The 27,482-nt window shown below is 37.9% G+C and overlaps 2 protein-coding genes across 3 annotated transcripts; one reads left to right on the top strand and one right to left on the bottom strand.

Annotated features, from left to right (window-relative positions):
* Positions 1-1,192: 1,192 nt before the first annotated feature.
* znf710b (zinc finger protein 710b) lies at positions 1,193-15,629 on the top strand. 2 transcript variants are annotated; one of them, XM_056461544.1, is made up of 5 exons: positions 1,193-1,314; positions 10,676-12,211; positions 13,957-14,148; positions 14,234-14,405; positions 14,496-15,629. In XM_056461544.1, exons 2-5 carry the CDS (start codon positions 10,718-10,720, stop codon positions 14,672-14,674), a joined length of 2,037 nt encoding a protein of 678 aa, XP_056317519.1. In that variant the 5' UTR covers positions 1,193-1,314; positions 10,676-10,717; the 3' UTR covers positions 14,675-15,629. The 2 variants fall into 2 exon arrangements, with proteins under 2 accessions (XP_056317519.1, XP_056317518.1); XM_056461543.1 differs by lacking the exon at positions 1,193-1,314 and adding an exon at positions 8,862-9,054.
* A 134-nt stretch (positions 15,630-15,763) lies between these two features.
* On the bottom strand, positions 15,764-22,952 carry wdr76 (WD repeat domain 76). The gene is made up of 15 exons (XM_056462838.1): positions 22,861-22,952; positions 22,170-22,331; positions 22,009-22,077; positions 21,834-21,926; positions 20,817-20,869; positions 20,590-20,701; positions 20,425-20,523; positions 20,285-20,325; positions 20,015-20,165; positions 19,725-19,880; positions 18,893-19,005; positions 17,839-17,937; positions 17,559-17,711; positions 17,196-17,249; positions 15,764-16,164 (listed from the first exon to the last, which is right to left on the bottom strand). Exons 1-15 carry the CDS (start codon positions 22,909-22,911, stop codon positions 15,909-15,911), a joined length of 1,662 nt encoding a protein of 553 aa, XP_056318813.1. The 5' UTR covers positions 22,912-22,952; the 3' UTR covers positions 15,764-15,908.
* Between the last annotated feature and the right edge of the window lie 4,530 nt (positions 22,953-27,482).

The following is a 27,482-nucleotide window of genomic DNA, read 5'->3' as shown; positions in this document are numbered from 1 at the left end:
ATCTGGAGTTTGGCAATTAACATTGCAACTAGGGTCCAGTGCATGTCCTGATTGTTACATACAGCTGTAGTTCAAAACCGGGTAAAGAAACACATTCATTCAAAATATAAATAAATAACTAATAGCAGAATAGTTCTAAAAACAGCAGACGGTAATTCTCGTCTGTACAACTGGAATTTTAAACAGGTTAGTGTCCTCAGAAAGTTAGCTTAGCATAGCAAGTCTAAACTGCTAAATAACAGACTCTAGGTTAAAATAATAGCTGTTTTTGAAAAAAGATGGAAAATATGCTTCAGCCAGAAATGTACTTTTGCTATAGGTTCAAATAAATGTTCAATAATATCTTATTTTTTTATCTTCTGGATGGTGGATTTCTACATTTACATTTACATTTACATTTAGTCACTTAGCAGACGCTTTTATCCAAAGCGACTTACAAATGAGGACAAGGAAGCAATTTACACATCTATAAGAGCAACAGTGAATAAGTGCTATAGACAAGTTATAGGTGTGTAAAGTCTAAGAAGCAAAGCATTTGTTAAAATTTTTTTTTTTTTTTTTTTTTTGGAGATTTCTCTATATAAGTTAGTGTTAATGTGGCAACCAGTAAGTACCAGAGGGTTTTTTATGCTAAACCATGAGAAAAACCACGAGATAAACGGTGAGTGATGGCTTCTAACTGTTTCAAGGCGATTCTGATTAACCATTAATAATCTATAAATCACTCAAAATGTGACAAACTGACTTCATGGAGTATTTTAGATTAGACAATAATAGGGCGACATCTTGTGTTTGTAACAGAAACTAACCAGATGAATAAAGCCCAGTAAACCAATAGCGTCCTCTATCGTCCATTATTTGTATAAGTCCTCTAATTTTTTTTAGAAATTACCCAAACAAAAGTGCACTTTTGACACAGAATCCGAATAATAACGATACTGTTTAATTGAGTAAAAATCTACCCATTCTGTGCTTTAAAAACCAAGCCTCTCAATCAGATTATATCTCTTAAAGTCTAATATTTTCTTAAACATCATCAGTCTGTGTTGTCAGAATTTGTGTTGACTCGATCCAGCAGTACGGGTGTTTATTTTCTGCCGCCACGAGCTTCATCATTTACTTGTGACAGCGAGGAGGAGCCCGGACTGTTTATTCGTTCACGTCACTCTTTCTCTCATTCCCTTCTTCCTTCCTTCCTTCCTTCCTTCCTTCCTGCCGAACACAGAGAACCAGACCAGCAACAATTCAAACTAGAAAGCGACATTCAAATCGTCCAAAGTGTTTTCTACGTATACACCCGATTTTTGGAGCGTGGTAAGTTCGACAACAGTCCGTTCATTATTAACATAGAAACAGAAAACGAAACTAATGATCGAATAGCCCCCGAAAGAAAAAACCCGGCTGTCCCACTGTCTATCCCAGCGAAACTCACCGATTTCTGTGTAACTGGCCTCAAAAATAATGTGCACTCTGAACTGGATGCTGATATTTACATTTCCGCTTTTCATCTGACATCTACATTACGATTTGCGCTTGCATGTCCGAGGATGCGATTGTGTATCTGGGTCATTTTATAGAGCCAAAATGTCGCCTTTTCTTTTTACTTCCACATTCTCTCATGGCACAAACAGATGGCGTCGGGAGGGGAATGGAGGGAGTGAAAAAGAGCCGCATAAACGAATAGAGCAGGCCACGCTCGCCTTCAGTTAACGTTAGCCTAGCTCGCACTGTGTGTGACTGGAGCAGAACTTTAGACAGGCCCGAGCCCGTGTAGTCTGGATTCAAGTTTCCCTCTCTGAAGTTTCTTTTCTCAACTCTTTACATATGGACGCAATGTAGCTGTTGATGCTGAAGAATGTGGCCAAGTTTTAAGACGAGGCTAGCTGGCTAGTGAGTTTGCGTGGGATTTGTAGTAGTGTAGTTCAAGGGTATTCGTTACGGCATTTTTAATGCAGTCACTCCGATTATATTTGTCAGTCCCATTCTTGACAACAGCCATTGTTTGCCAGCATCTCGGACCGGAGGTCAGGTGCATTGGTGTCACACATCATCTTCAGATCACATGATCTGTGTATTTAAAGAATTTCAGCATCACAGTTTGTTTACTTGTACTATCTGAGTGACTGATGTGATTCAAGTGTTCAGCTTTATTTTGCATTAAGCGTGATGTTTACATTTCAATCCTGAAGATACTGTGTAAATTTTAGATTATTTGTATGTGTAAAAAAAGGGCCAATGCCGCAGTAGGTAGTGCTATCGCCTCACAGCAAGAAGGTCGCTGGTTTGAGTCTCGGCTGGGTTAGATGGCGTTTCTGTGTGGAGTTTGCATGTTCTCCCCGTGTTCGCTTGGGTTTCCTCCGGGTGCTCTGGTTTCCCCCACAAGACCAAAGACATGTGGTATAGGTGAATTGGGTAGGTTAAATTGTCCGTAGTGTATGTGTATGAATCGGTGTGTATGGGTGTTTCCCAGAGATGGGTTGCAGCTGGAAGGGCATTTACTGCGTAAAACATATGCTGGATTAGTTGGCGGTTCATTCCGCTGTGGCGACCCCAGATTAATAAAGGGACTAAACCGAAAATGAATGAATGTCTAAAAAGTGGATGATTTTGTTAGGTGATGTGGTAATGTTTAATTATTGGTTTAAGCTGATAAAATACTAGAATTACTAATTTTGTTTTAATTCTTTGATATCAGAGAAGTCCATGCTATCACCATGACTACACAATGATAACACTTTTAGAACGATTTTTATTTCTGTTTGAAAAAACAACAATAAAGCATTGACAGCCAATTACAATGCACCGTATAATGATTCAATAGAGCACACATAATACTGTGCACTAGTCAGATTCGGAAATAAACACTTGGTTTTCTTCATACTGTAGGTAAATTGATGTAACAATGATACAAATGTAAAGACTGGCCTGTTGTGAGCTCAGAGGTTGTTAATCAATTGTTGTATATGCTTTTGTTGAACATACCTGTTCACACTGATTTTAAAAATATATAGATTATAAATGTATATAGAGATTTTTACAAACAACAATGAACTATATTACCTTGAAGCTATACATAGAATTTGACCAATTAGAAAGTCACGGCAAGCAAAGAACTTCAAAAAGTTCTTAAGCTCCACCCACATCCATCTAGACACCTTATACCCTACTACACTTTGCATATGCATGCATGTATGTGTATGTATGTATGTATATACATATACACATATCTATCTATCTGTCTATCTATCTGTCTATCTGTCTATCTGTCTATCTATCTATCTATCTATCTATCTATCTATCCATCTATATATATATATATATATATATATATATATATATATATATATATATATATATATATATATATATATATGCGTATATGTATGTGTGTGTGTGTGTGTGTATGTATATGTATAATATATATATATATATGTGTGCGTGTGTTTGTGTATATGTATATGCATGTGTATGTATCAAAACTAAAACATGTCTCACATTTTTGTACTGTGAAAAGCTGTCAGAGCAGAGATGTGATAACAATTTTCAAAAGCATAAATAAATAAAAACACTAAAGATTCACAAAATATGAGGAACCATTAATTAACTGATATTATTATTATTATTATTACTACAATGTATGTAAATGGCAGCGTGTCTGTACATTCCCCATCTTATTTTTCATAAGATTGTGCTTGGCCATTTGTAAATGAAATGTTGGCTTTCAGTTCTTTTTAGTTGTAGAAAACCTATTAGGCTTCTTGATGTTGCAGACTTTTAAAAAAAATGTATACCCTTAATTATAAAGACAGTTTTTTGTAACTTCCTAATGAATCAAAGGTTTAGTATATTGCACCCTCTGCACAGAAACATGCCAGCCATTAGCCAGTCCACTATTATAGATAGTGGAATCAGTTGTTGGAAAAACCCATGCCAGTTCACCACTAGGCACATAATAATAAATGGGTCTGTCAGAAAAAGAGAGAGGATAGTTTTCACACTTGCAGTAGTTTGTGGGATGTGACTGGAATAATTTGTTGACTTGATGTAGGCCCTAGCTTAAACCAGGACTAGTCCTTAGTTTTAAACAGATTTCTATAAAAATCTCTTAGACACATTACTGCTGTGCATCTTGTAGCAAAACAATGACATTGACATACTGTATTTTATGATGTGCTTGTGGCTGTGCAAGTTATTTTCAATTAAGACAGCTCAAAAATGCCATTTAGTCTGAGACTAGCCTTATCAGTGAAACCTCCCTCCAGTTAGGCCTACAGAAGTCAGCTTGTGCTACACAAGGTCTGTTTTATAGTTATTATTTTATAATGTTATATAACGTTTATGAGGGATACGGCATATCAATTACACTCTATTAAGCATTTTCTGTTTACTATGTAACAGAATCATCCATCACTATTGCATGCACCTTAGTGACATCATCGGTTTAAACCTAGGTATCAGTCTTGCAATAATAACCCTTTACAAATCTAACAGTCTGAAATCTCTCTACTTGCGGTGCTTTGTTTGGGAGAAGTGGTATTTAAATTCCAGTATGTGGTACTTTTTGCTCGTTTTATTGTATTAATGTATTATAACCGCTGTAGATGTCATTGTGTCTTATTAAATTCATACAGAAGTACTTGATGTGTTATATTTGCAATGATGATCCATGAAATATCCAAATACGCAAATTAATTGTGACTGTTTAAAGACTATGCTTAAAGACAGAACCTTTATCATTGCTTTCTAATGTAAACCTTATCATGTGATATGTCTATAGCCCAGCATTAGGGTTGACTGACCTAGATGCTATTGGAAACATTGTCCAGTGAATCATGCTACAACACACTTTATCTGGGTATTAGTCCTTCCTACTGTACTATGAATGCAGTAAAGCAAAGCAGGATCAAAAATAAAATAGCATATGGCCGGGATTTATATTAGCCACCTGAAGTGTAAAAATTGCACTTGAATGACATTTGTTTTGTTTTTTTTAAACAGTGTAGAGTGATAATTTAGTGTTGATACAAAGTTTTTAGTCAAGTGTCTATGTGAAAGTGGATGAAGTTTAGTTAAAGAGATTGGATGGTAACCTATTTAATTCTAGATTATAACTTCTTTCCACCCCAGACCACTAGTTTCCGTTGAAAAAAAAAATGTTCTGAATATATGGGTTTGTATCACTTGGTGTTTCAAATTGTCAAAGTTTTTTTTTTGTTGTCATTTTAAAGTCGAACTGGATGCTTTTAGGAATGTCTTGCTTTAGGTATAAGAGACGCTTTAAAATATGCAGGTTCCAGATATGGCTCTGTATACACCTGCATTTTGGTCAGTTGGATCACAGATAGATAAAACACATTCATGTTGCCGGCCTGTCCGCTTTTTCTGATTTCTTTGATGAAACGGTCTATGAGTGATTGTTTGTATAGGCTCTTTCTGATATTTAAGATTTCTAAATAATTGCTCTCAAAGTTTACGTAAGAAAGCGACAGCAGACAACAGTACGAATAAGAGAATTTCAATTTTCTTCACTTTCAAACCAAACTTTTTCACACATATGGCGATCACACTTCAACAACACCTCCTATAACATTTAAGAATTATGTCAGTACACAGACAGCCTTTAGTGGCTATTGAACATATTTGGCCAAATAAGTAAAGCATCTACAAAGCTATGGCATTTTCGACTATCTGTGCAAGTGCCCAAAAATGGACAAGCTCACAACATTTTTGAACTATTTTGTATTTAGCATCATCCGCAGGATAAAAATGCATTTTAGATTGTGGCTAGTTATATTGCTTGCCTCAGGATCTGTTTGTATTCAGGTTAAATTAGTTAGTTCGCCAGTGCTTTTTTTTACGTGAAAGGATTTAGAAAGATACCCAGTGCTAACAGTTTATACACCAATCAGGTCTCTTATTCTGGTCTGACTCTTCATATGAAAAACACACACATATATATATATATATATATATATATATATATATATATATATATATATATATATATATATAAAACATATATATTTTTTCAAATCCAGTATTACAGTAGGTAGTATGTTTTGGCTCTGTATGATAGAATTGCTTATGCCTACATTAGTTTTTTTTGTCTGTGATTTGTCCTCACTGAATTTTAATTCATGCTGTTGAACCAAATTCCCTGGTATTACATTTTTTTGACACCAGACTATCTAGCTGAGATAGCAGACCTTTCCCAGGGGACAGCCGTTCAATCTTTCTCTCCCTCTGCCTGTCATGTTCTGTCTCTTTCTTCCCTTCCCCCCAATGGTTTGAATTCTTTCTCTTTCCCTTTTTCCACTCTTCTCTTCTCTTAAAACCACACCACTAACTTAAACTGACTCAACTTCTCATGTTTTCTTACTTTCTCCTAAGGTTTTCCTCTATCGTTCTTTTTGCTGAGACTCTCTCTGTTCCTGTCTTTTGCCATTTCTCTCTTTCTTTCTCTCTTCCCCTCCCTCCTTTCTCTCTCTCTCTCTGCCCTCCCTCTCCTGTTCTCTTTATCTCCTCCCCTCTTTCCCTCTATTGCTCTCTCACCATTTGCTCTCTCACAATATCTCCCTCCCTCTCTCACTCCATCTCTCTCTCCTTACTGGCAAAGGCTTCCCTTCTCCTCCCTCATCCCTCCATTTTCTCTTCTTTCACAATCCTTCTCTCTCTCAGCCATTTTATATAGAGGTGTATCTACTTATTTTGGAATCCATTAAAAATCAATACTCAAGCATGTAATTGCAAATTCACGTAGGAATAAGGGAATATTATATCTCACACATATAAATTAACTTTAATCACTTGTGAAAAATGAGGCTCGTTCATGAAACACAAGCAGAAAGAATTTCTTTGTGGATGAATGCTTCATAAAACTCTTCACAATATAAAATTGCACCAATTCACACTGCTTTTGTTGGATCTCATGGATGCGAGTTGCAAAACAACAGTTTTTTATGATTATTTGTACAGTTTTGTAATGAGATTAATACTAAATAATGGACACTGATTGGCCCTGAATATGGGTACGTCAACATGGCTCTAAATATGGATAACACCATGCCGAAAAATAGTTTGCACCATTTTGTTTTGTCCATTCATTGACACAACAAAAGCATTCTGGGGGCCAGAAAATGCAACATTTTGAAATGTATTTGAAAATTGGGTTTTTAATATAAAAATATGATTGCAAACAATTTAGTGCTTAATAGACGTCTAATAGACATCTAAACGTAGACAGCTTGGCTAAAACAAGGCTAAACTTGGGTTGTCAGTGAAAGTCTAATAGCCATCTAAGAATAGCACTAATAGACAGATTGACAGACTTTATATGTATAGTCATTCATTTCAGGTAATTTGGTCTATTAGACGTCTATTAGATTTTCACTGGCAGCCCAAATTTAACCTTGTTTTAGCCAAGACGACCATGTTTAGACGTGTATTAGACCTCATTTAAAAACAAAAAAATGCTTGCTGGGTGTGTATTGCGTGTTCAGATTATAGATATGCGCAAAACAAAAATGGTGGACTTCAGGAATGTTTATTTCCAAAAAAGCATGCAGGTGTGTAGTGTTACTTTACAACGTGTCATAGCCTACTGGCCTGGCATTCAAAGAACAATTTTAGTTGTGTTGTGGGAGATCTGTGTGAACTGCAATAGTTCTGACAGGGGGGTCACATTTATACATGAAACTCAAAAACCCAAACTATTTTTCTAATGGTGCTTTTCGTTCACATTTACCCTATAGCACACCCTAAGTATCTTACCGCTTAATAATTGATGTACTAGTGCTAGTCCATTGTGGTATGAATTGAAATTGATGTCTTCAAACATGATATTGTACTTATTATGTTGTTGCATTGTATTTGAAGGATTTCCATTTTGTAACGTACACTGAAGTGAAATGTATAATCAAAAAGGAAAAAAATGCAAAGCAAGGGTTCAGATTTTGTTAATACCGCTTATCAGATGGAGGCAGATCTGAACGCGAGCTTGCAGTCGATTGCAAGATAGGGGATGGTTTTTGTGCAGAAAGATTATTGGAGAAGTCTGACTTACAGTAAGTCACCAAAAGATTAAGTAATTGTTTGCAATAAGATCTATAACAGGCAGTTAGTCAATAGATGAATTCCCTGCTTCATTTTTTGTTTGTTGAAAAGTGAAGCGTAAATGCGTCATACAAACTCAACAGAATGGATATTCATATGTGAGTCCATATATAGACGCACATCATAGCGTCTACTGAGCTTTAAACGGAGCCACGCTGAACGCTCTTGTTTCTCAGCAGCACACAGGGCAAAAGGTCCTCGTCTGGCACAGACTCTCTCAGATGCATGTGTGCTCTCGCATCCTCTGTTCTGTCAGACGGCTAGATAGACTGGTAAAGAGCTGCTTTCATAACTTCACCAGTTAGACCATTTCCCATCTGTTTATTCTTATTTTGATTTCCTATATAAATACAGATCTCCTGTATTGAATGTTTTTATGTATGGATTCTTCCCTATATACTTCTATTGCAGCTCCCTTCTGTGGCAAACACAGCTTCTCTTTGTGTGCTTGCTGTTTTGTACACGCATCCCTGTATCTTTATGGCTAATTTTTCAAAGCACGAGTGAAAAAACACTTTGTGTTTTCAAACGCGTTTCACAAGTGCATGCAAGAGAGAATGTCTGAGTAACAGTTAAGAGAGTAAGAGGAAGGGATAGAGAGAGAGACTGAGCAAAAGAATGAAAGAATGAAAAGAGGGGGAGGGAGAGAGAGAGAGAAAGCAGTGTATGTGTGCGCGCTTGGTTGCGCCAAAGAGAGAGAGAAGTGGGGGAGGGGAAAGCAGAGAGAAAAAGAGTGAGAGAGAGAGAGAGAGAAAGAGAGCACACATACACAGAGAACAGAGAGAGAGAGAGAGTACGAGAAACACAGAGGAGAGAGTGTCTGTTTTGGTCCAGAGAACATATAATGTATGAAGGGGAGGGCAGCGTGTGAACTCGAACCTGTGACTCTGCTTCAGGATGAGATCTCTCAAACACCTGAAGCCACAGACCAAGAAAAATGTGGTGAGTTCCCCTCGCTACTTCTCCGATGCCTTCTGAGTGCTCTGTTTGTTTATACATGTGATTGTAGGCACTAAACTAGATGGCCCAAGTGAGAGGTCTTGCGAAATGGCTTGGCCTGTGTTTCTATATGTATTTTATTGCTTCGTCTTTTTGATTATAGCAATGTTTTATTTAATCAGTTTGGAAACTTGAGTCATTGTTGTCTCTCTTAAACTCAAATCCTTTATTTAGCCTTTTTTCAATTTCCTATTTATTTCTCATACTCTTTCTTTCTTGCTTTTCAGTCACTCACTCATCCAGCCACTCTCTGCCCCTCCCTCTCTTTTTTCTTCTCTTTCTGTTAACTCTGTCGTTCTCCCCTGCTGTCTCTCTCTCTCCCTCTCTCTCTTTTCCTCAGACTCTTCCTGTCTTTTTAAAGCACTTAGATGTACAGTTGAAAATGCCTAGCAGCACAATCCTCATTACATAATTACTTTTGTTTCAAGATTTGCATGATGCGCGAGTGGAGTTTGAATTTCCTTAAGGTGTGGATTCTTCAGTAAACCGTGTCATCTGTCTGAGGGAATGTTGGTATTGTGTTGAGATGGTGCTTATAGTGTTACTGTGTTTTAGAGAGATGGTTTGTGAAAAAATATCTCTTTATTTATCAATTTGTCATTTCAATTCTGTCTGACTTGATTTTTTGGACCATGAAAAGTATTGCGATATAACATTGAAAGTGGAAGTTATTGGTAACCAATTTGTTTAGTTAAAATACAGGTTTGCAATGGAATTTTGAATATTAATTATTAAACAATTAGTTTTTTGTTTTGGTTGAAAATTGAGACTTTATATAAGTTGAAGTGTATTTTTGTAGTACTAGTTATACCAAACAAAACTGCAATTGTTTGTTTTTCACAGGCAAATGTAATAACATTGCTATAAAAATGGTGTAAGATTGGGATGAGGGTACTCATACAAACAAATACTAGATGATGAGAGTGTTTAAAACTGAAAGCACATTTTCTGCTAATGCAGATTGGTTAAATGTTGCTCATGCTGCATATAAATAATCACAAAATACTAGGATGTTTTACACGTTGTACGTACACGCTTATGTTTATTGTGATGACCAAAAATGAGTGTATATCACCTACTGAGTCTTTTTAGGCTAGTTGTTTTTGATTCTGCACTGTTATTCACAAAACAAAGATTCAATTGCATAATGCAAGCTAAGACTTTTCCAAGTTTGGTAGATGCTAATTTCCAAGCATTGATCTGGAAGGCCATTTATGCCATGCTGTTTTTACAATTCTGTTTTCTAGTTTATGCTGTTCACTTCCACAGACTCAGAATTTTGTGTTTGCTATTTAACACCTAAATAAATCTCAGTCAAGTGGTACAAGTTGTAGGTCTCAAAATTCCAATTATAAATTATAAGTGTAACCAGGACTTTAACTCTTTTTAGAAGCTGAATCTCATATATACAATTTGGCAGAAATGTATCTCTAGCTTTGAAATAATCACATAAGCCTCCATGGCCGTTTAATCAACATTGCAATGATTTTTGATTGTTCCAAAGAAATATTCAGGCTAAACTCGAGTCATACTAAACTAATCTGCCTGTTTTTGTGCTCTTCAGGAGGAGAAGACACAGCGGCTGGTCAGATGTTATTCTGAGGCCATGCACCAACAGATGGACGCAGGGACACAGACAGACCCTGTGGTGGTCCTGTCGCTGGCCCAAGCTGCTGTGTTGGGACTCATCTCCCAGAACGAGGTCTTTGGTGCCACAATCGCCCCCAACGGCTTCTACACGGGAGACCCCAAAGAGTCCCCTGCTCCGCCGGGTGAGAGAATGGACTACGAATATGCCGACCAACTTATAGGTGCCAACGGTGATTACCTTGGGGAGAATTTGGGCGAGGATGGCCACATGCACCCCAGCTGTGCTGAGAGAAGGTGGCAGGGGCAACCTGAAAACACCAAACCCCCTGTAGGGCACCAAGACATGGCATTGCATGTTAAAGGAGAGTCTGTTACCCCAGGTTTGCCCTCCTGCACTCACATGATGAATAACATGGTGCCCAGAGAAGGCATGCAGATGGTGGACCCCACCAGCTACAGGGTTCTGTCCAAATCCCAGTCCAGCAACTGCAGCACCACCTGCGTTCGAGATCCCAAGAGTACACTCTCTCCACCTGATGCCCATTTACATTCCCATTCCCACGGACACAACCATGCACCTCACGAGGTGCCTTCACGCAACAGGGGCCATGCACATGAGAAAGGAGTAGATGAAGTGGCAGAGGACAGAGACAATGGAAGAAATGGCATGGGGAAAGCAGGAAATGGAGAAGAGCAAATTAGCAGCTATTTTCAGGCAAATGAGGTCAGTTACGAGGGTGGCGAGATGGAAGGGGTCGGGGAATTTGATGAAAACAACGATGGGATGTTCTGGACTGAGCCAGTGGAAGGGGAGGCACCCCGCGGCCGTAGAATTGACAGACTGGACATCAACATCCAGATCAATGAGTCCTACTGCGTGGATGTTGGCGAAGGCCTGAAACGATGGAAGTGCCGCATGTGTGAGAAGTCTTACACCTCGAAATACAATCTTGTCACACACATTCTGGGCCACAATGGCATAAAACCGCACGCTTGTCCACACTGCGGCAAACTCTTTAAGCAGCCCAGCCACCTACAGACGCACCTGCTGACACACCAAGGCACAAGGCCACACAAGTGCACCGTGTGCAAGAAGGGCTTCACCCAAACCAGTCACCTGAAGCGGCACATGCTGCAGCACACCGACGTCAAGCCCTACAGTTGCCGCTTTTGCCGCCGTGGTTTTGCTTACCCCAGTGAACTCCGTGCTCATGAAGTAAAGCATGAACGAGGTCGATGCCACGTCTGCTCGCAGTGTGGCATGGAGTTTCCCACCTATGCCCACCTAAAGCGTCATCAGGTGAGCCACCAAGGACCTTCCACCTTCCAGTGTAGCCAGTGCAACAAGTCGTTCGCTTACCGCAGCCAGCTGCAGAATCACCTTCTGAAGCACCAGACGCAACGCTCCTTCTCCTGCAGTCAGTGTGGCCTGCAGTTTCTTCAGCTGCATCAGCTACGCCAGCACTCCCTCACGCACAAGACAAACAAACCTCAGACCCGCGCTACCAAGGTACATTGCTATGCTATGGTCACGTCTTACACAATTAATGGTAGTATTCCAGCTAAATTTACATTTGGTCAGCCATTGTTTTGATATTGGCATTGGCTAATGATGGATAGTTCTGCCTGTTTTGCAATTTAGATCAACATCTAGAACTAAATGGTAATTCAGATAGAGCCAAACCATTATGAGTTAGCTTTTTTGGTGTTGAACACAAAAGGTATATTTAATAATGTTGTAAACCGGGGGCCAATGATATGCATAGTAGGAAATAAATACTATAAAAAGTCCATTGATAAATTCCAACATTTTTCACAATATCCTATTTTGGTCCTATTTTATTTTAAGGTACAATTTTTGCTTTTAATAAAACATTAACTATGACTTTTGATTTAAACTCTTAACTTACTGCTTATTAATAGTCATTAGGGTAGTGGTTTAGGCATTAGGTAGGATTAGGGATATAGAGCAAGTTCATGCAGAATATGTACTTTATAAGTACTAATAAACAGCCAATATCTTATACAGGGTGTCCGCTAGCATGCAACGCTGGTTGTATGCTTAAGTTTGTCTGAATTAAGTCTGTGAATATCAGGATGCTGTGTAGTTTATGAAATCAATGAAATCCTGCTAGATTTGACATCATGCTGCTTTGTTTAATGCAGTAACCAAGGCAACACTGTTAATACTGCAGTTCTATAGGCGCCAACCTGCTGAATTAGCTAGATTTAATAGATTTTTAACCACTATTTGAATAACGTTTTAGTTTTGGATTCATTTTTTACATTAATATTTAGTAAATATACAGTTAAAAGTTAAAATCTCGCCAGTGTTTCCGGTTGAAACTTAAAGTGGTTATAAGGTCTTAAAATGTATAGAAAGAGTCTTAAAAAAGGTCTTAAAAGGTATTCAATTTCACTCTCTGATTCCTGTATATACTCTGTTATAATAAGCAGTTAATAAGCCACTATTTAATAGTGAGAATTTGTACTTAAACTAAAGTGCTACCTTGATTTTCAACTGAAGAATGAAGCTCAAACAGGCTTGGAACAAGCTAAGGATGAGCAAATGATGATAACATATTTATTTTTGAGCGAGATTAAGTTTAAATACAATCCCACACTATTTAAACACAGTAGTATATTAAAGGAATAGTTTACTCAAAAATGAAAATTAACTCACCCTCAGCTGATTCTAAACCAATAGTCTCAAACTCAATTCCTGGAGGGCCGCAGCTCTGCATAGTGTAGTTCCAACCAGCTCCAACTCACACCTGCTTAATCGTCTCTAGTAGTCTTTAACACCTTGATTAGTTGGATCAGCTGTGTTTGATTGGGATTGGAGCAAAACTGTGCAGAGCTGCGAGACCTGAGTTCTAAACGTTTATGAGATTCTTTAATCTGTTGGACACAAAACCAGATATTTTGCAGCAAGCTGAAACATGTAAGCCTTTACTTCAATAGTTGGAAAAACAAATACTATTGAAGGCAATGATTACAGGTTTCCAGCTTTCTGCAGTATATCTTCTGTGTTCAACAGAAGAAAGAAACTCAGAAGTTTGGAACCAGTTGAGGGTGAGTAAGTTTTCATCTTTGGGTGAACTATCACTTTAAGTAAAAACATAAATAGTTCTTAGGTATGCTAATCAGTAGCACGAATGGTCTATCCATGATGCCAAATTATTTACAATTTTCTGTTCCTAACATGTTTCCACTTTCCATTTTAATTGTTGTTTGTGCTTGTTTTCCTATTAGGGAACAAAGGGGTTTAAGTGTGATGTATGCGCCAGAGAGTTTACATTGTCTGCAAACCTAAAGAGGCACATGCTAATCCACGCCAGTGTTCGGCCATTTCAGTGTCACGTGTGCTTCAAATCTTTCGTCCAGAAACAGACCCTCAAAACTCACATGATCGTACACCTGCCTGTGAAACCCTTCAAGTGCAAGGTTAGGCTTAGCACGTTCTTCACACCACCTCATGTGACAATTCCTCAGCATCTTTCATAATGCTCTTTTGACTTTTTTTCCACAGGTGTGTGGAAAGTCATTTAACCGAATGTACAACCTTCTGGGCCACATGCACCTCCATGCAGGCAGTAAACCCTTCAAGTGTGCGTACTGCTCGAGTAAATTTAACCTGAAGGGAAATCTTAGCAGACACATGAAGGTCAAACATGGAATGGATGTCTCTCCAGATGGACAAGGTGAGAGATCCCAACAGTATTTAGGAAGCATTCTCAAACATCGCAGTTGAAGTTTTCCAATATGATTTTCATTTTGATATTTTGGCACAGATGGCCCAGCAGACATGGAGCCCCATGAGGACTATGAGGACGAAAACTTTAATTTCACAGCACCAGAGAATATGGAAAATAATGATGCCCCAAACCTAACAAAGCTATCCGAGGTGGCCATCCAAGAACTTGACTATTACAACTTCGGGAAGGATGTGGGAAACTACAGTACAGCATAAAACAAGTCAAGCTGAAATAATGTTAAGTAATAAATGGTTTGTGCTGGCACTCATCAACCGTGAGTTGATTGAGATGTTCCCCCATGAGAACCACCGCTCGCCTTTTTGAAGAGCAGGTTGTTGGAGGCCATCTTGACCTCCTGGGGTTGATCTCATGGAGTAGCCACTTCGGGATTGTCTCTTATGAAACAGACTGAAGGTTTGCAAAGAGTCCTTTGACTCCACAAACATCAATGCTGTGTTTTTAGTACGTTGTGGATCACAAGGTCACATTTCTGCCCAATACATTAGCCTCATCAATATGCAGGTGCATACACACGCAGTCTTGTGTAAAGCACACAGTCCTCCAAAAAGAAGTTTGGTTGGGAATATGGAAATAGCAGGTGCATGCAGCCGTGTGGCCTTCATCGACGTGGTACTTCAGAGCAGTCTATTAACTTCTGTTATTTTGATTTATATTGCCTTCACTTACAGTAAGTCATAGAAACATCAAGAGACTCCTAATGTTAAAGAAAACTAAAATACATAAGGCCCATGTAAATGGTTGGATATCTGCATGAGTAGATAGGTTTGTGTGGGTAAAAAAAACACATAAATATACATGTATAAAAGAGTGATGTGTGCCTAGGCCCTGTGTACCAAAGCTACTGCACTTCGTCTGGTACAGGATTATATGCTGGCCATTCCCAAACACCACTACTGCTGCCAGAACTAAACTTCATCTAAAGTTTGGTCTAACAGCTTCCGGGTGGAGAATTACTGTTCCTTTGTATTGATTTGCTATTTATTTTGCACTTTGAAAAAGCCAATTAATTGCTTATGATGAGCCTCTTTCATCACTGACTGTTTGAGTTCCTGTCTAACTAGAGGAGATAAAGCCTGTGTGACATCCATTGTAAACTGTTTTCAAGGCAACTCTGTAGATTACTAAATAAACTTGTTTTTTGAAGTTCTACTTTACTGAAGTGAATGATAATTTGTTCATCTTACTATTATAATAAGTGTTGGTGTGTGTGTTCTAAAAACAGGAACATTAAGAAAGAATTTCAAAGAAAGAAATATAGCTAAAATAAGATTATTCAAGTGCACTTTAATATGACACATTTCAGGTTAAAGGAACAAAAACAACAGCATATTTAATATAAAACAACAGTGCTGTGTGTAAATAAAAGAAGAAGAGAGAAGTAGAGAAGCAACATTCATGTAAAGCAATCATTCTTTTCTAGTTGATAAATCAGTCAGTATAAACGTGCAGCCGCCCACTTGCATTGCCTCCAAGCAGAGCATTCCTGCTAGGGTGGAATGCTGTGACGGAGCACACAGTGGTCAGGTGCTCCGTGTTTTGTAAAGTGTGGAGCAGGCGGCCGCTCTCGTGATATACCTTAATTTTACGAGGCCTGTCCATGGTGCCAATCACAAAGCATTCTTGGTGCTTGGGGTCCCATACGGCACTCAGCCTGGACAACCACCGGCCTGTTTGCATGTTGTGCCTGCACAAAAATCAGTTTAGCAGACTGTAGCTTCTGACATCTTTGATTTAAAAAAAGGTAACACTGTAATTTGCTGGTTTAGCTGACACTAGCAACTAGCAGTAATCAGAGTATTTGTAAACTGCTGCTTTAACATTTGCTATAACTTTATTTTGATGGTCTCCCAAAAGACAGTATATAACATGTAGTTGCATGGGGATATGTATATTAACCATTTTATCTAAATGTGACTATTAAAATAGTGTAACAAAAAAACAACAACTTGGAAATAGCCAAATTAAATTACAAATATCAAGTAATTTAATTTATTTAGGAGTAAATGTAAGTACACATGTAGATAATTCTTTATGATTCTACATTTGTGTAGTTTGAATAAAATATGAATGCATTTCGAGAATATAAATGCACATGACATGTTCAGTTACAACTGTTAATAAATGGGTTTATTTAAAAGACAAGTTCTAGAACTTCTGTGGCCACTGAGTGGGGCCTCAGTGCATTATCTATGTTGCTTAGCCCATGTTTGCAGCCCTGCTGATTCTGTCTTTTAATTTAAAAGCAGATCTATAATGCTTTTGAAAGAAGTCTCTTGCTCACCAATGCTGCACTGAAAATATAATAAACAGATATATTTTGAAATATAAAAATTTTTTAGAACTTTAAACAATTTGAATATATTATTTAAATATTTATTCCAGCTATTGCAAAGTTCAACATCCATGACTTTAGCCCAGCCATCTTCAATTTCACACGATCATTCGCAAATTGAATCTAAAAGCTAATTTGGGATTTATTTGGGATAAATAATATATTCAAAACCATGTTGTGTAAATAATAAAGTTAAAGTATTATACAAATTTGTCACAATACTCTCACTTTTCATTAATGTATTAAATCCTTTGATTAAAAGTTTTAATTTGAGTTGAGTTTTACTTTATTATATCTTTTCAGATCATAAATTTGGATTTTAACTCAATCTCCTAGTGTATGTCTCACAACACAGCATTTTACATCATGACAACTATACTTACTTGATTGATGTTAGTGCAGGAATCCTGCCAGCTATTCGTGAAGTGTCAAATACCCTAAAACAAATTTGCAAAAGGAAAATAACATTTGTTATACAAATCATAAATCATTTCCAGCATCCAATAACTACCTCTAGAGATGATAATTGGAGGACAGGTGGCAATTATAATTCTTGAAAGACAATATGATAGTAAGGTACATATAGTTCATACGGTTTTAGAAAACAAAACATAAATCCAACCTATTCAAGTACATCAAATAAAATCTTAACCACGATGCTCTGGCACCCTCTACTGTCAGACATGCGAGACAGAATGAAGGAACATCCAAAATTGAATATGATGACATTTGTGATCTCTGGGCACCTGATGCAGTCGTCCATGCAGGTGGTCAGGACTCTGCTGCCTGAAAGCGGGGAGAAGTAGGCACTGGAAGAACTGCGACAGTGACCGTACAGTTCACACACTGCTGGACTGTTGCTTTTTTTCAGATGCCGCAAGTCATAGATGTTCACAAAACTTAAAGGAAAATAGACAAATATAACAATAAAATTAGCTTCAGTCTGCATAGCATGCAAACATTTAGTCAGTAACTTGCTGATCTTCTTGGTGAAAATGAACTGAAATATTAAGTAAGACGTGTTACCTGCTCTCTGCTACTAAAAAGTAATGCTGCTGCACAGGGTGGACATGAACACCGCGAAGAGGAGCTGCAGTCATGGCATGAAGAGATTCATACGAGTTCCTGCAATTATATTTTATTAGCTTACAATGTAAATATATACAGCTGAAGGCAAAATTATTTGTGAAATTTTAAAGTGCTGTTTACAGGACAAGGAACATTTTCACAGTTTTTGCTATAATATTTTTTCTTATTTCATTTGGTTAAGCTGAAAAGCTATTTTTTGATTTCCTAAAATAAATGTTAAGTTTTAAGCATAAGTAACCCAGTTAAGCCTTTTAATAAAACTTTAAGCTGAATGCTAGCATCTTGCAAAATTAATCATAAAATAATATGAAATATCATCACGGCAAAAGAAAATTAGTCATTAAAACTATTATGCTTTAAAATGTGTTAAAAAAAAGATTAGCAGTAGTTAAGAGTATTTGTAAACTGCTGCTATAACTTTATTTTGATGGTCTCCCAAAAGACTAAAAACACAGTGATTTTGAATGCATGTTGACTAACTCAAAAGTTTAATTGTACTTTTGTGTAAAAAAAAAAAAAAAAAAAAGCATATGAGATGTAGTTGCAAAGATATGTATATTAAAAATTGTATCTAAAAGTGACTAATTAAATAGGAAATATAAGGAAATACTAATAAAACTTGGAAATGGCCAAACTAAATTATAAATCTAAATTAATAAACTATTTAATTTATTCAAACAAGTAAATTCAAGTACACATCTAGATAGAAGATTCTGTATGATTCTACATCTGTGTAGTTTGAATAAAATATGAATGCATTTAGAGAATATAAATGCACACAGCATGTTCAGTTACAACTGTTAATAAATGGGTTTATTTTAAAGACAAGTTCTAGAACTTCTGTGGCCACTGTGTGGGGGGCTCAGTGGATTATCTATATTGCTTAGCCCATGTCTCTATTGGGAAATATTTGAAAAATTTTCACAAGAGGGCTAATAATTCTAATTGTGTATATAAATATATATAATAATGTTATATATGTTGGTCCTACCCAGTTCTACGATCAACAATGGCAACGCCTCCATTCCATTCACCAAACAGCAAGGTGGAACAGTCACTTGACAAAAAGCCAAAACCTTTCAAGCTAGAGGATGAGCGATACACCTGAGAGCAAAATAGAGATGTTATATTGTGAAGCACTGACCACTGCACACTGTAAGGTTTTGATGCCTATTTACTAATGGTGCCAAAATTATTTTTTTTAATTGTGAAGAAAATATATAATTATGTATGGAAAGCATCATCAATGCACCGTGATGCAGCGAGATATCGAATTGAACCGAATCGATGGACCGTGAGACCAGTGTAGGTTCACACCGCTACTATTTACTAGATGAACATTCATTCATTCATTCATTTATTCATTTTCCTTCGGCTTCGGCTATTTCAGAGGTCGCCACAGCGGAATGAACCACCAACTATTCCAGCATATGTTTTACGCAGTGGATGCCCTTCCAGCCGCAACTCCTAAAAGTATTGGGAAACACCCATACACTTTCATTCACACATACTCATACACGTCGGCCAATTTAGTTTATTCATTTCACTTGTGTTGCATGTCTTTGGACTGTGTGGGAAACCGGAGCATCTGGAGAAAACATGCAAACTCCACAAAGAAATGCCTTCTGGTCCAGCCAAACCAGCGACCTTCTTGCAGTAAGGCAAAAGTACTAACCACTTAGCCACCATACCACCCGCTAGATTCAGGTTCAAACCTACAGATTCTAATGTTTGCTCTTCCTCACATCTGAATATTTTTTGTGTTTTTTTTACTGTGATTATTAATATTTGAGGGTTTTGTGCTGGTACAATAGCTGTTTTACCTCATCAAACACAGCCTTCTCCAGGTCCATGCTGCGTGCAGAGCCATCATAACTCACTGTGATGAGATTGCACGGCTGAGATGTGAAAGCCACGGCAGTAATTGCACGGGAGTGGGGTTCAAAGCAGACTACACCATCATCACCCCATTCAGCATCCTGAGAAAAACACAGTTTACGTTATCATAGACGCAACAGAGAAATCCAGAATAGTCATTAGTCAATAGCAATTGGTCACTCATTCCCACTATCCAACTTTCACATATATCACAAATAACTTCTCCTTATCTCACCGGCTTCCAGAGTCCCAGGTGGCCACTTTTGTCTCCTGCAGCCATTAGCAAGTTTGAGGAAGGGTGAAAAGCTGCAGAACAGATTCGTTCTTTCACAACTTTCACAACACGACTGTCATCAATAGATAACTTCTTCAGCATTCTTTCGTACCTGAAAACAAGTTTATGAATTCCTTAACAATATCTAATATATTCATAGCTTAAGTGAGAGAAGAAATTGCTTAATTCAATGCACAAGCAAATTCTCTTTCCTTATTAGATTCTACTCACGATTTCAAATCTGGTGTTTCTGTGTTTTGATCTAATGGAACCTAAACGTGATGAAATCAAACAGGTTTGGGTTATTATTAAGTAATTATCATATTATCAATGCGTGGTTAACTTAAGAATATTTTATGCAAGTAACTGACTTCATTCCAGACATCTAATAACTCATCGGGTAACGTGGCATCTTCGTCCAAGTTGATGGGGTCCAGTGGAATTGGTCCTGGTGGTTTAGCTTCTTTTTCCTATTAAGAACAGTTTTAATTCATTTCAGTGTTAAAAAAAATGTGTTAAAATGCCACATGACTTACAGGCTCATAGGTTGTAGGAAGGGTAAATTCTGTAGGAGTGGTTCTCTGAGGACCCTTATTCTGTAACCGCAGTGACTTCCGAACTGGGAGCACCTCTGCTTGTATCTTGTCTCTGAATTGAATAATGGAATAAATTCAATTGAAAATAAAACTTGTGAGTTAAAATGTTCTATCAGTATATTAATTGTGTACATTTGCCATTTCTGAATGTTTCAAGTAACAATTACTTTTTCAGGCCTTTCTGTGTAGGCTTTGGCTTGGGTCTCAGAGCTTCAGAAATCTGTAAACAAGTAGCATTCACGTTAGGTTTAAAGTCAAGCATGTCAAAATACTGAACATAAATATGTGGGTATAAAGTCAAGCATGTCGCTATCAGGGTTTCTGCAGGTTTCTTTTAGGACTTTTTAGGACCACTATGAATGAAATTGTAGACTTAAACAGGGCTAAACACTAAGGAGTTTTTCTAACGGCCCGGTTACTTCTGTAAATAGTTTTTGTATTAACGGAAGATCATGTAAAGGGATGTGTTGCTTTAGTTTTCTTTCCCTGATTAGGTCATTTAATTTGGAGAATTCGCTTTTAAAAATGTCTAACAGCTGTTGTGAATTGAATCTCTTTGCAATAAAAAACTTAAATATAAAAACATTAAAAAACTAAATCAAACAAAAAGTGCTCGGGGGTAGCTTAAATAATGCATCAATGCTCTTTGGGTAAGGGATTCATCAGAATAAACTGCAAAAATCAGTCCAAGGCACTCAAAAATGTGGAAATTTTTTTTTTAAAAGCCTTTAATTTTAATTTACTATGACCTTTTATGTGAAGCTGCTTTGACACAATCTACATTGTAAAAGCGCTATACAAATAAAGGTGAATTGAATTTATTCACATGGCTAATCCTTTAAAAACCTCCACGTTTCAGCAGAGAGCTGGCTTCATCTCTTGGACTGATTTTTGCTATAAAAAAGTTTTGAGATTGATTATACAGTAGGTGATTGGGTGTTGGTCAGATTAGCTAGCTATTCTTGGATAGAGGGAAATGAAAACCTGTTTAAAATGACCTACAATTCAATATTTAAGTGAATTTAAGACTTTTTAAGGCCTAAAATTTTGTCCTTGAAATTTAAGTCATTTCAAGACTTATTAAGATGCTGTGGAAACCCCGAATATGTAATGGAAATGTAAACATGTGTAAAACTATCAAAAGCACAGAATGTAACATTTCGAATCTCCTGACACGCTACTACCTCAGTCAGCTTAAGGGAACTGAGGAAGGCCTGGTTCTTTCTGATATTTTCCAGTCGCTCCAGCTGGTATTCAGACAAACCTTCACGATAACCCTGTTTGACAGGACAAAGAAAAGCCTTTCAGGTTGGACAGTCTAGACTTTGTCAGACTTGTCAGACTATTGACTGTACTTACTGGAAGAGATTCATGATCACGGTCTGCTTCTGACGTCTCAACTTTTTTTTCTTTTTCACTGTCACTTATCTAGGGATAAAATATATAATAATATAACTCAATATATATATATGCTCGCAAACACAGTTAGGGCTGAAATTTTCTACAAAAGATGTCTTTACCCTTCTTTTGACGCCTCTTCTGGTGTTTTTCATCTCAGCCCTAAAGGTCAGACATTTTGGGGATAAAATTGGTTTCTTCCTTTGAATTTGTTTCTCTCTAATTCGCCGGGACGTCCGAAGCACTGACCCGTCCATTCCAGGATTTTGAGGCGGCGTCCTCTCCTAAAAAAAGACAATTGTTTTTTTGGAACGAATAACTTTATTAACCAGCAGCGGTGTGTTTCAACGCTATGTCCAACAGGGGGCGCTAAAATCACTAGCTGCTGCTGCTGCTGCTGCAGATTCTGTGAATTCATAACCTTTTTATAAACACTACAACACTCACCGAATCGTTTTAATCGGCCATTACAGTGTTTACATTTGTTTTCTTTCAAATACAAACGTCTTGGGTGTGGTGCCTCACAGTTTTCAATACATTTCGTTACGTCGACGGGAAAGACAACTTTCAGCTGTATTTAGCAATTGTATTTACCTGTTTTTATTAAATGTAATGAGGTAAAAAATTCAATCTTTGTGTCCATCAAACGTCAATTCAACAGCATGCAAGCTAACATTACCGGTACAGAACACTTAAGTAAAGCATAAATAACGTTACATGCATGTAGACCCTAGACAAACGGACTAAGTTATCAGCGCGTTTTATTAATATAACATGTGGAAGTGAGAAAGTAGGGAGCAAACCTCGGCTCACCTGTAAAAGCTGCATCGTCTCTAAACTTAAATCACTTTTATCTGTATTCATGCCTATGCTCTCGAGGTTATTCAACACTCACACTTCCTTTGAAATCAAGCTGTTATGAAAACTCCCGCGTACGAGCGGTTTCGTAACTTCCCCCGCCCCTTGTTTGTTATGACATCCAACAAGCGAAGGTTGATTCGATCATCTCTGAAGACCAGCTTCAATATTCATGGTCTGGGAGGGGTTTTAACGTGACGTTTCATGTTTGGGTGATTATTTAAAGGGATAGTTCACCCAAAACTGAAAATTATGTCATTATTTACTCGCACTTTCCTCCAAACCTGTTGAGTTTCTATCTTCTGTTGAACACAGAGAAGATATTTTAAAGAACCCTGGAACCATTTAACAATTGACATCTATAGGATGCTACTGTGAAAGTTAATGGTTACTAGTTCTTTAGTTTCTTTAAAATACATTATTCTGAGAACCAAAATCATAAAGGTTTGAAACCACTTGAGGGTGAGAAAATACTACTAATAAAAAATCTAACACCTAATTCTCTGAACACACACGGTTCCTTTGTATAATTAGCGCTCATTGTGTGTACTGCCTCTTCTTGAATTGCTGAATGTCTCCTTAATTGTGAGTCGCTTTGGACAAGTCTGCTACATGACTAAATGTAAATTTTTCATCACCACTTGGTTCTACAGGGTGACACAGTGGCTCAGTGGTTAACACTGTTGCCTCACAGCAAGAAGGTCGCTGGTTTGAGCCTCGGCTGGGCCAATTGGCATTTCTGTGTGGAGTTGACATGTTCTCCCCGTGATGGTGTGGGTTTCATCCAGATGCTCCGGTTTCCTCCTCAGTCCAAAGACATGCGGTACAGGTAAATTGAATAAACTAAATTAGTGTGTAAAAAGTGTGTATGGCTATTTTCCAGTACTGGGTTGCTGCTGGAAGGGCATACGCTGCGTAAAACATATGCTTGATAAGTTGGCAGTTCATTCAGCTGTGGCGACCCCAGATTAATAACGAGAATAAGCTGAAAAGAAAATGAATGAATTAATGAATCAAATTGGTAGTGTATGTGTGTGAATGAGTGTGTATGGGTATTTCCCAGTACTGTGTTGCGGCTGGAACGGTATTCACTGTGTAAATCATTGGCTGGATAAGTTGGCGGTTCATTCTGCTGTGGCAACCCCTGTAAAATAAACGGACTAAGCTAAAGGAAAATGAATGAATGAATGAATACCCATTCTACACTAATGCAGTACTGACATACAGTACGCCTAAACAAGTACATCATAACTAAATGATATATGTAAATATTACTTAATTTGTGATGAAAACTATTTAAGACTAAAATATTGTTAATTTTTTGTATTTCACTCATTCAAATCTAGAAGTAAAAGAAATGCTATATGCAGGGGTTGAACAATGAAACTGAAACACTGGCCAGTTTAGTGTTGGAGGATTCATTTGACAAGTCTGGTGGCTAATCTTCATGAACTGCATATTCCATCAGTGAGAGCAGAGTGTGAAGGTTTAATTTGCAGAGTAATAGCACAGTTTTGCTTAAAACATTGCAATGCACACAGCATTATGGGTGACATATCAAAAAGTTCAAAAGAGCCACCTTCACTGTCCTCCCACATCCGGGAGAGTTACGGTGTGGAGAAGCCCCAAAAAAGTGTAGCACCTGACTGTTGCATGCCCAGAGTGAAGCATGGTGTGGATAATTTAAGGTTTGGGCTGAAATATCAAGGCATTCCCTAAGCCCAATACTTGTGCTAGATGGGTGCGTCACTTTCAAGGACTACCGAACCATTCTAGAAGATCATGTGTACCCAATGGTACAAACATTGTATCCTGAAGCCGGTGCTGTGTATCAGAATGATAATGCACCAATAAACACAGCAGGACTGATGACAGAGTAGTTTGATGAACATGAAAGTGAAGTTAAACATCTCCTATGGCCTGCACAGTCACCAGATCTAAATGTAATTGGGCCACTTTGGGGTGTTTTGGAGGCGCAAGTCAGGAAATATTTTCCTAAACCATCATCACGTAGTGACCTGGCCATTATTCTGCAAGAAGAATGGCTTAAAATTCCCCTGGCCACTGTGCAGGAATTGTATCTGTCATTCCAAAGACAACTTGATGCTGTATTGCTGCAAAAGGATGCCCTGTAGATGTAACAGTTGAAACAACCAAACCTTAATTCAGATTTGATTAATTCCTCTTTTCTATTCCTTTTTTATTGACAAATGTTAAAAGTGCATACACTCACTGACATACAAAGCAAATTGTAATAATGTTAAGTTTAAAGTTTCAAAACACACACAAATGCACAAACGCACAGTTTATTTTTATTTTTTAAATATATTAATTTAAGTGAGGCGGCATGGTGGCTAAGTGGTTAGCACTTTTGCCTTACAGCAAAAAGGTCGCTGGTTTGAGTCCCGGCTGGGCCAGCTGGTATTTCTGTGTGGAGTTTGCATGTTCTACCTGTGTTTGCGTCTGTTTCCTCCGGGTGCTCCGATTTCCGCCACAGTCTAAAGACATGTGCTATAGGTGAATTGGATGAGTGAAATTGCCCAGAGAGTATATGGGTGCTCCCCAGTTCTAGATGGAAGAGCATCAGCTGGGTATGCCAGAGTAGTTGCCAGTTCATTTTGCTGAAAGGCCAAAGGAAAAATAATTTATGCAATTACTCATCTTGTTCTTTTAAGGTATTGCATAAACTGGATATTGGATAGGGGTCTGGCTGCAGACCTGGTGCAGATGCAATCTGAGCTGCATCTAATGCTTTTGAATGGGCTCACCTAACCCTACTCCTCACAGTGACATCACTAGCTCCAGTGAATGCATTGTGTCTGTCATTGCAATCTCAGCTTGCATAATTCAATTCAATTCAATTCAATTCAATTCAATTCAATTCAATTCAATTTAATTCAATTCAATTCAATTCAATTCAATTCAATTCACCTTTATTTGTATAGCGCTTATACAATGTAGATTGTGTCAAAGCAGCTTCACATAAAAGGTCATAGTAAATAGGAACAGTGTAATTCAGTTTGTAGTGTTTAAGTTCAGTTCAGTTGAGCTCAGTTCAGTGTGGTTTAATAATCACTACTGAGAGTCCAAATATTGAAGGGCAAATCCAACGATGCGCACCTCTACAGATCCCGAACCATGCAAGCCAGTGGCGACAGCGGAGAGGGGAAAAAACTTCACTAATGGCGGAAGTGAAGAAAAAAAACCTTGAGAGAAACCAGGCTCAGTTGGGCACGATCATTTTAAGTTCTCCGCTGGCCAAACGTCTTGTGCAGAGCTGCAGTCTCAGTGGTGGAGGCTGGAAGCTGGCCTCAGCGAAGACTCGTCTGTCTCTGGAGCGTCACAGGAATCAGTCTCATGTTCTCCACTCTTCCATGACCATCACAGTAGCTGTTCAGGATTCGGCCTGGTCCAGGATATAAAAACCTTGGGATCATCTCGTCGTTGGTCTTGGATCGAATCAGTGACTCTGCATAGTCTGAGGGCCTCGGGAAGAGTATCCTCAGGTGGAAATGGAGAATAAAGAAAATAATTAGCGTAGCTGATGTTCACAGTGTATATCAACAAGATGCATAACCTGTGTGGAAGCCCCCTAAGTGGTGCACTAAGTGTATGCTTTACTGAGCAGATAGGTCTTTAATCTAGTTTTGAATTGGGAGAGTGTGTCTGAGCCTCGGACGTTATCAGGAAGGCTATTCCAGAGTTTAGGAGCTATAAATGAGAAGGCTCGACCTCCTTTACTCGACTTTGCTAATCTAGGTACTACCAGAAGCCCTAAGTTTTGAGACCTTAAAGAGCGAGTTGGATTGTAGCGAGACAGAAGGTTGGTTAGATAAACAGGAGCTAGATTATTTAAAGCTTTATATGTAAGAAGCAATATTTTAAATTCAATACGAAACTTAACAGGCAGCCAGTGTAAGGAGGATAAAATTGGTGTGATGTGATCAAATTTTCTAGACCTGGTTAGAACTCTGGCAGCTGCATTTTGTACTAATTGAAGTTTGTTAATAGAGGATGCTGGGCAGCCAGCAAACAGAGCATTACAGTAGTCCAGCCTTGAAGTCATAAAAGCATGGACTAGCTTTTCTGCATCTGAGATGGATAGCATACTTCGTAACTTAGCGATAATGAAGGCTGCATCCAGTACTACTGGAGAATTATAGATATTATTTCACCAATTAACTTGACTGGTACATCTATTCCCAGCTAGTGTTACCACTCAGCCCAGTACTGGGGTAGGCTGCCACAAAGGAAATTTGGCCTTAACTCACAGATTGTGTAGTACAAGTTATGTTTAATAGGTGCATTGTATTTAACAAATGTGGCTACAGTGTATCAAAGTTTTAGAGATCTAGCATGAAAAACCACTAAGTTACTGACCCTCTATGTCAGGGGTAGGGAACCTATGGCTCGGGAGCCACATGTGGCCCTCCAGCTGTCTCTCTTCAATAATATTTTAAAATTTATATATAGTTTATAAATTATAGTTTAAAAATTATAATCACCACTTGAAATCAGTTTCCCATCGAAAATACAAATTACAGTTACATTTTATTGTATTATTTTTACAGCAAAAT

This window comes from Danio aesculapii, chromosome 7, assembly GCF_903798145.1.
Source record: "Danio aesculapii chromosome 7, fDanAes4.1, whole genome shotgun sequence".
Taxonomy (NCBI): Eukaryota; Metazoa; Chordata; class Actinopteri; order Cypriniformes; family Danionidae; genus Danio; species Danio aesculapii.
The sequence above is the reverse complement of the archived record's forward strand: the minus strand, read 5'-3'. Positions and strand labels throughout refer to the sequence as shown.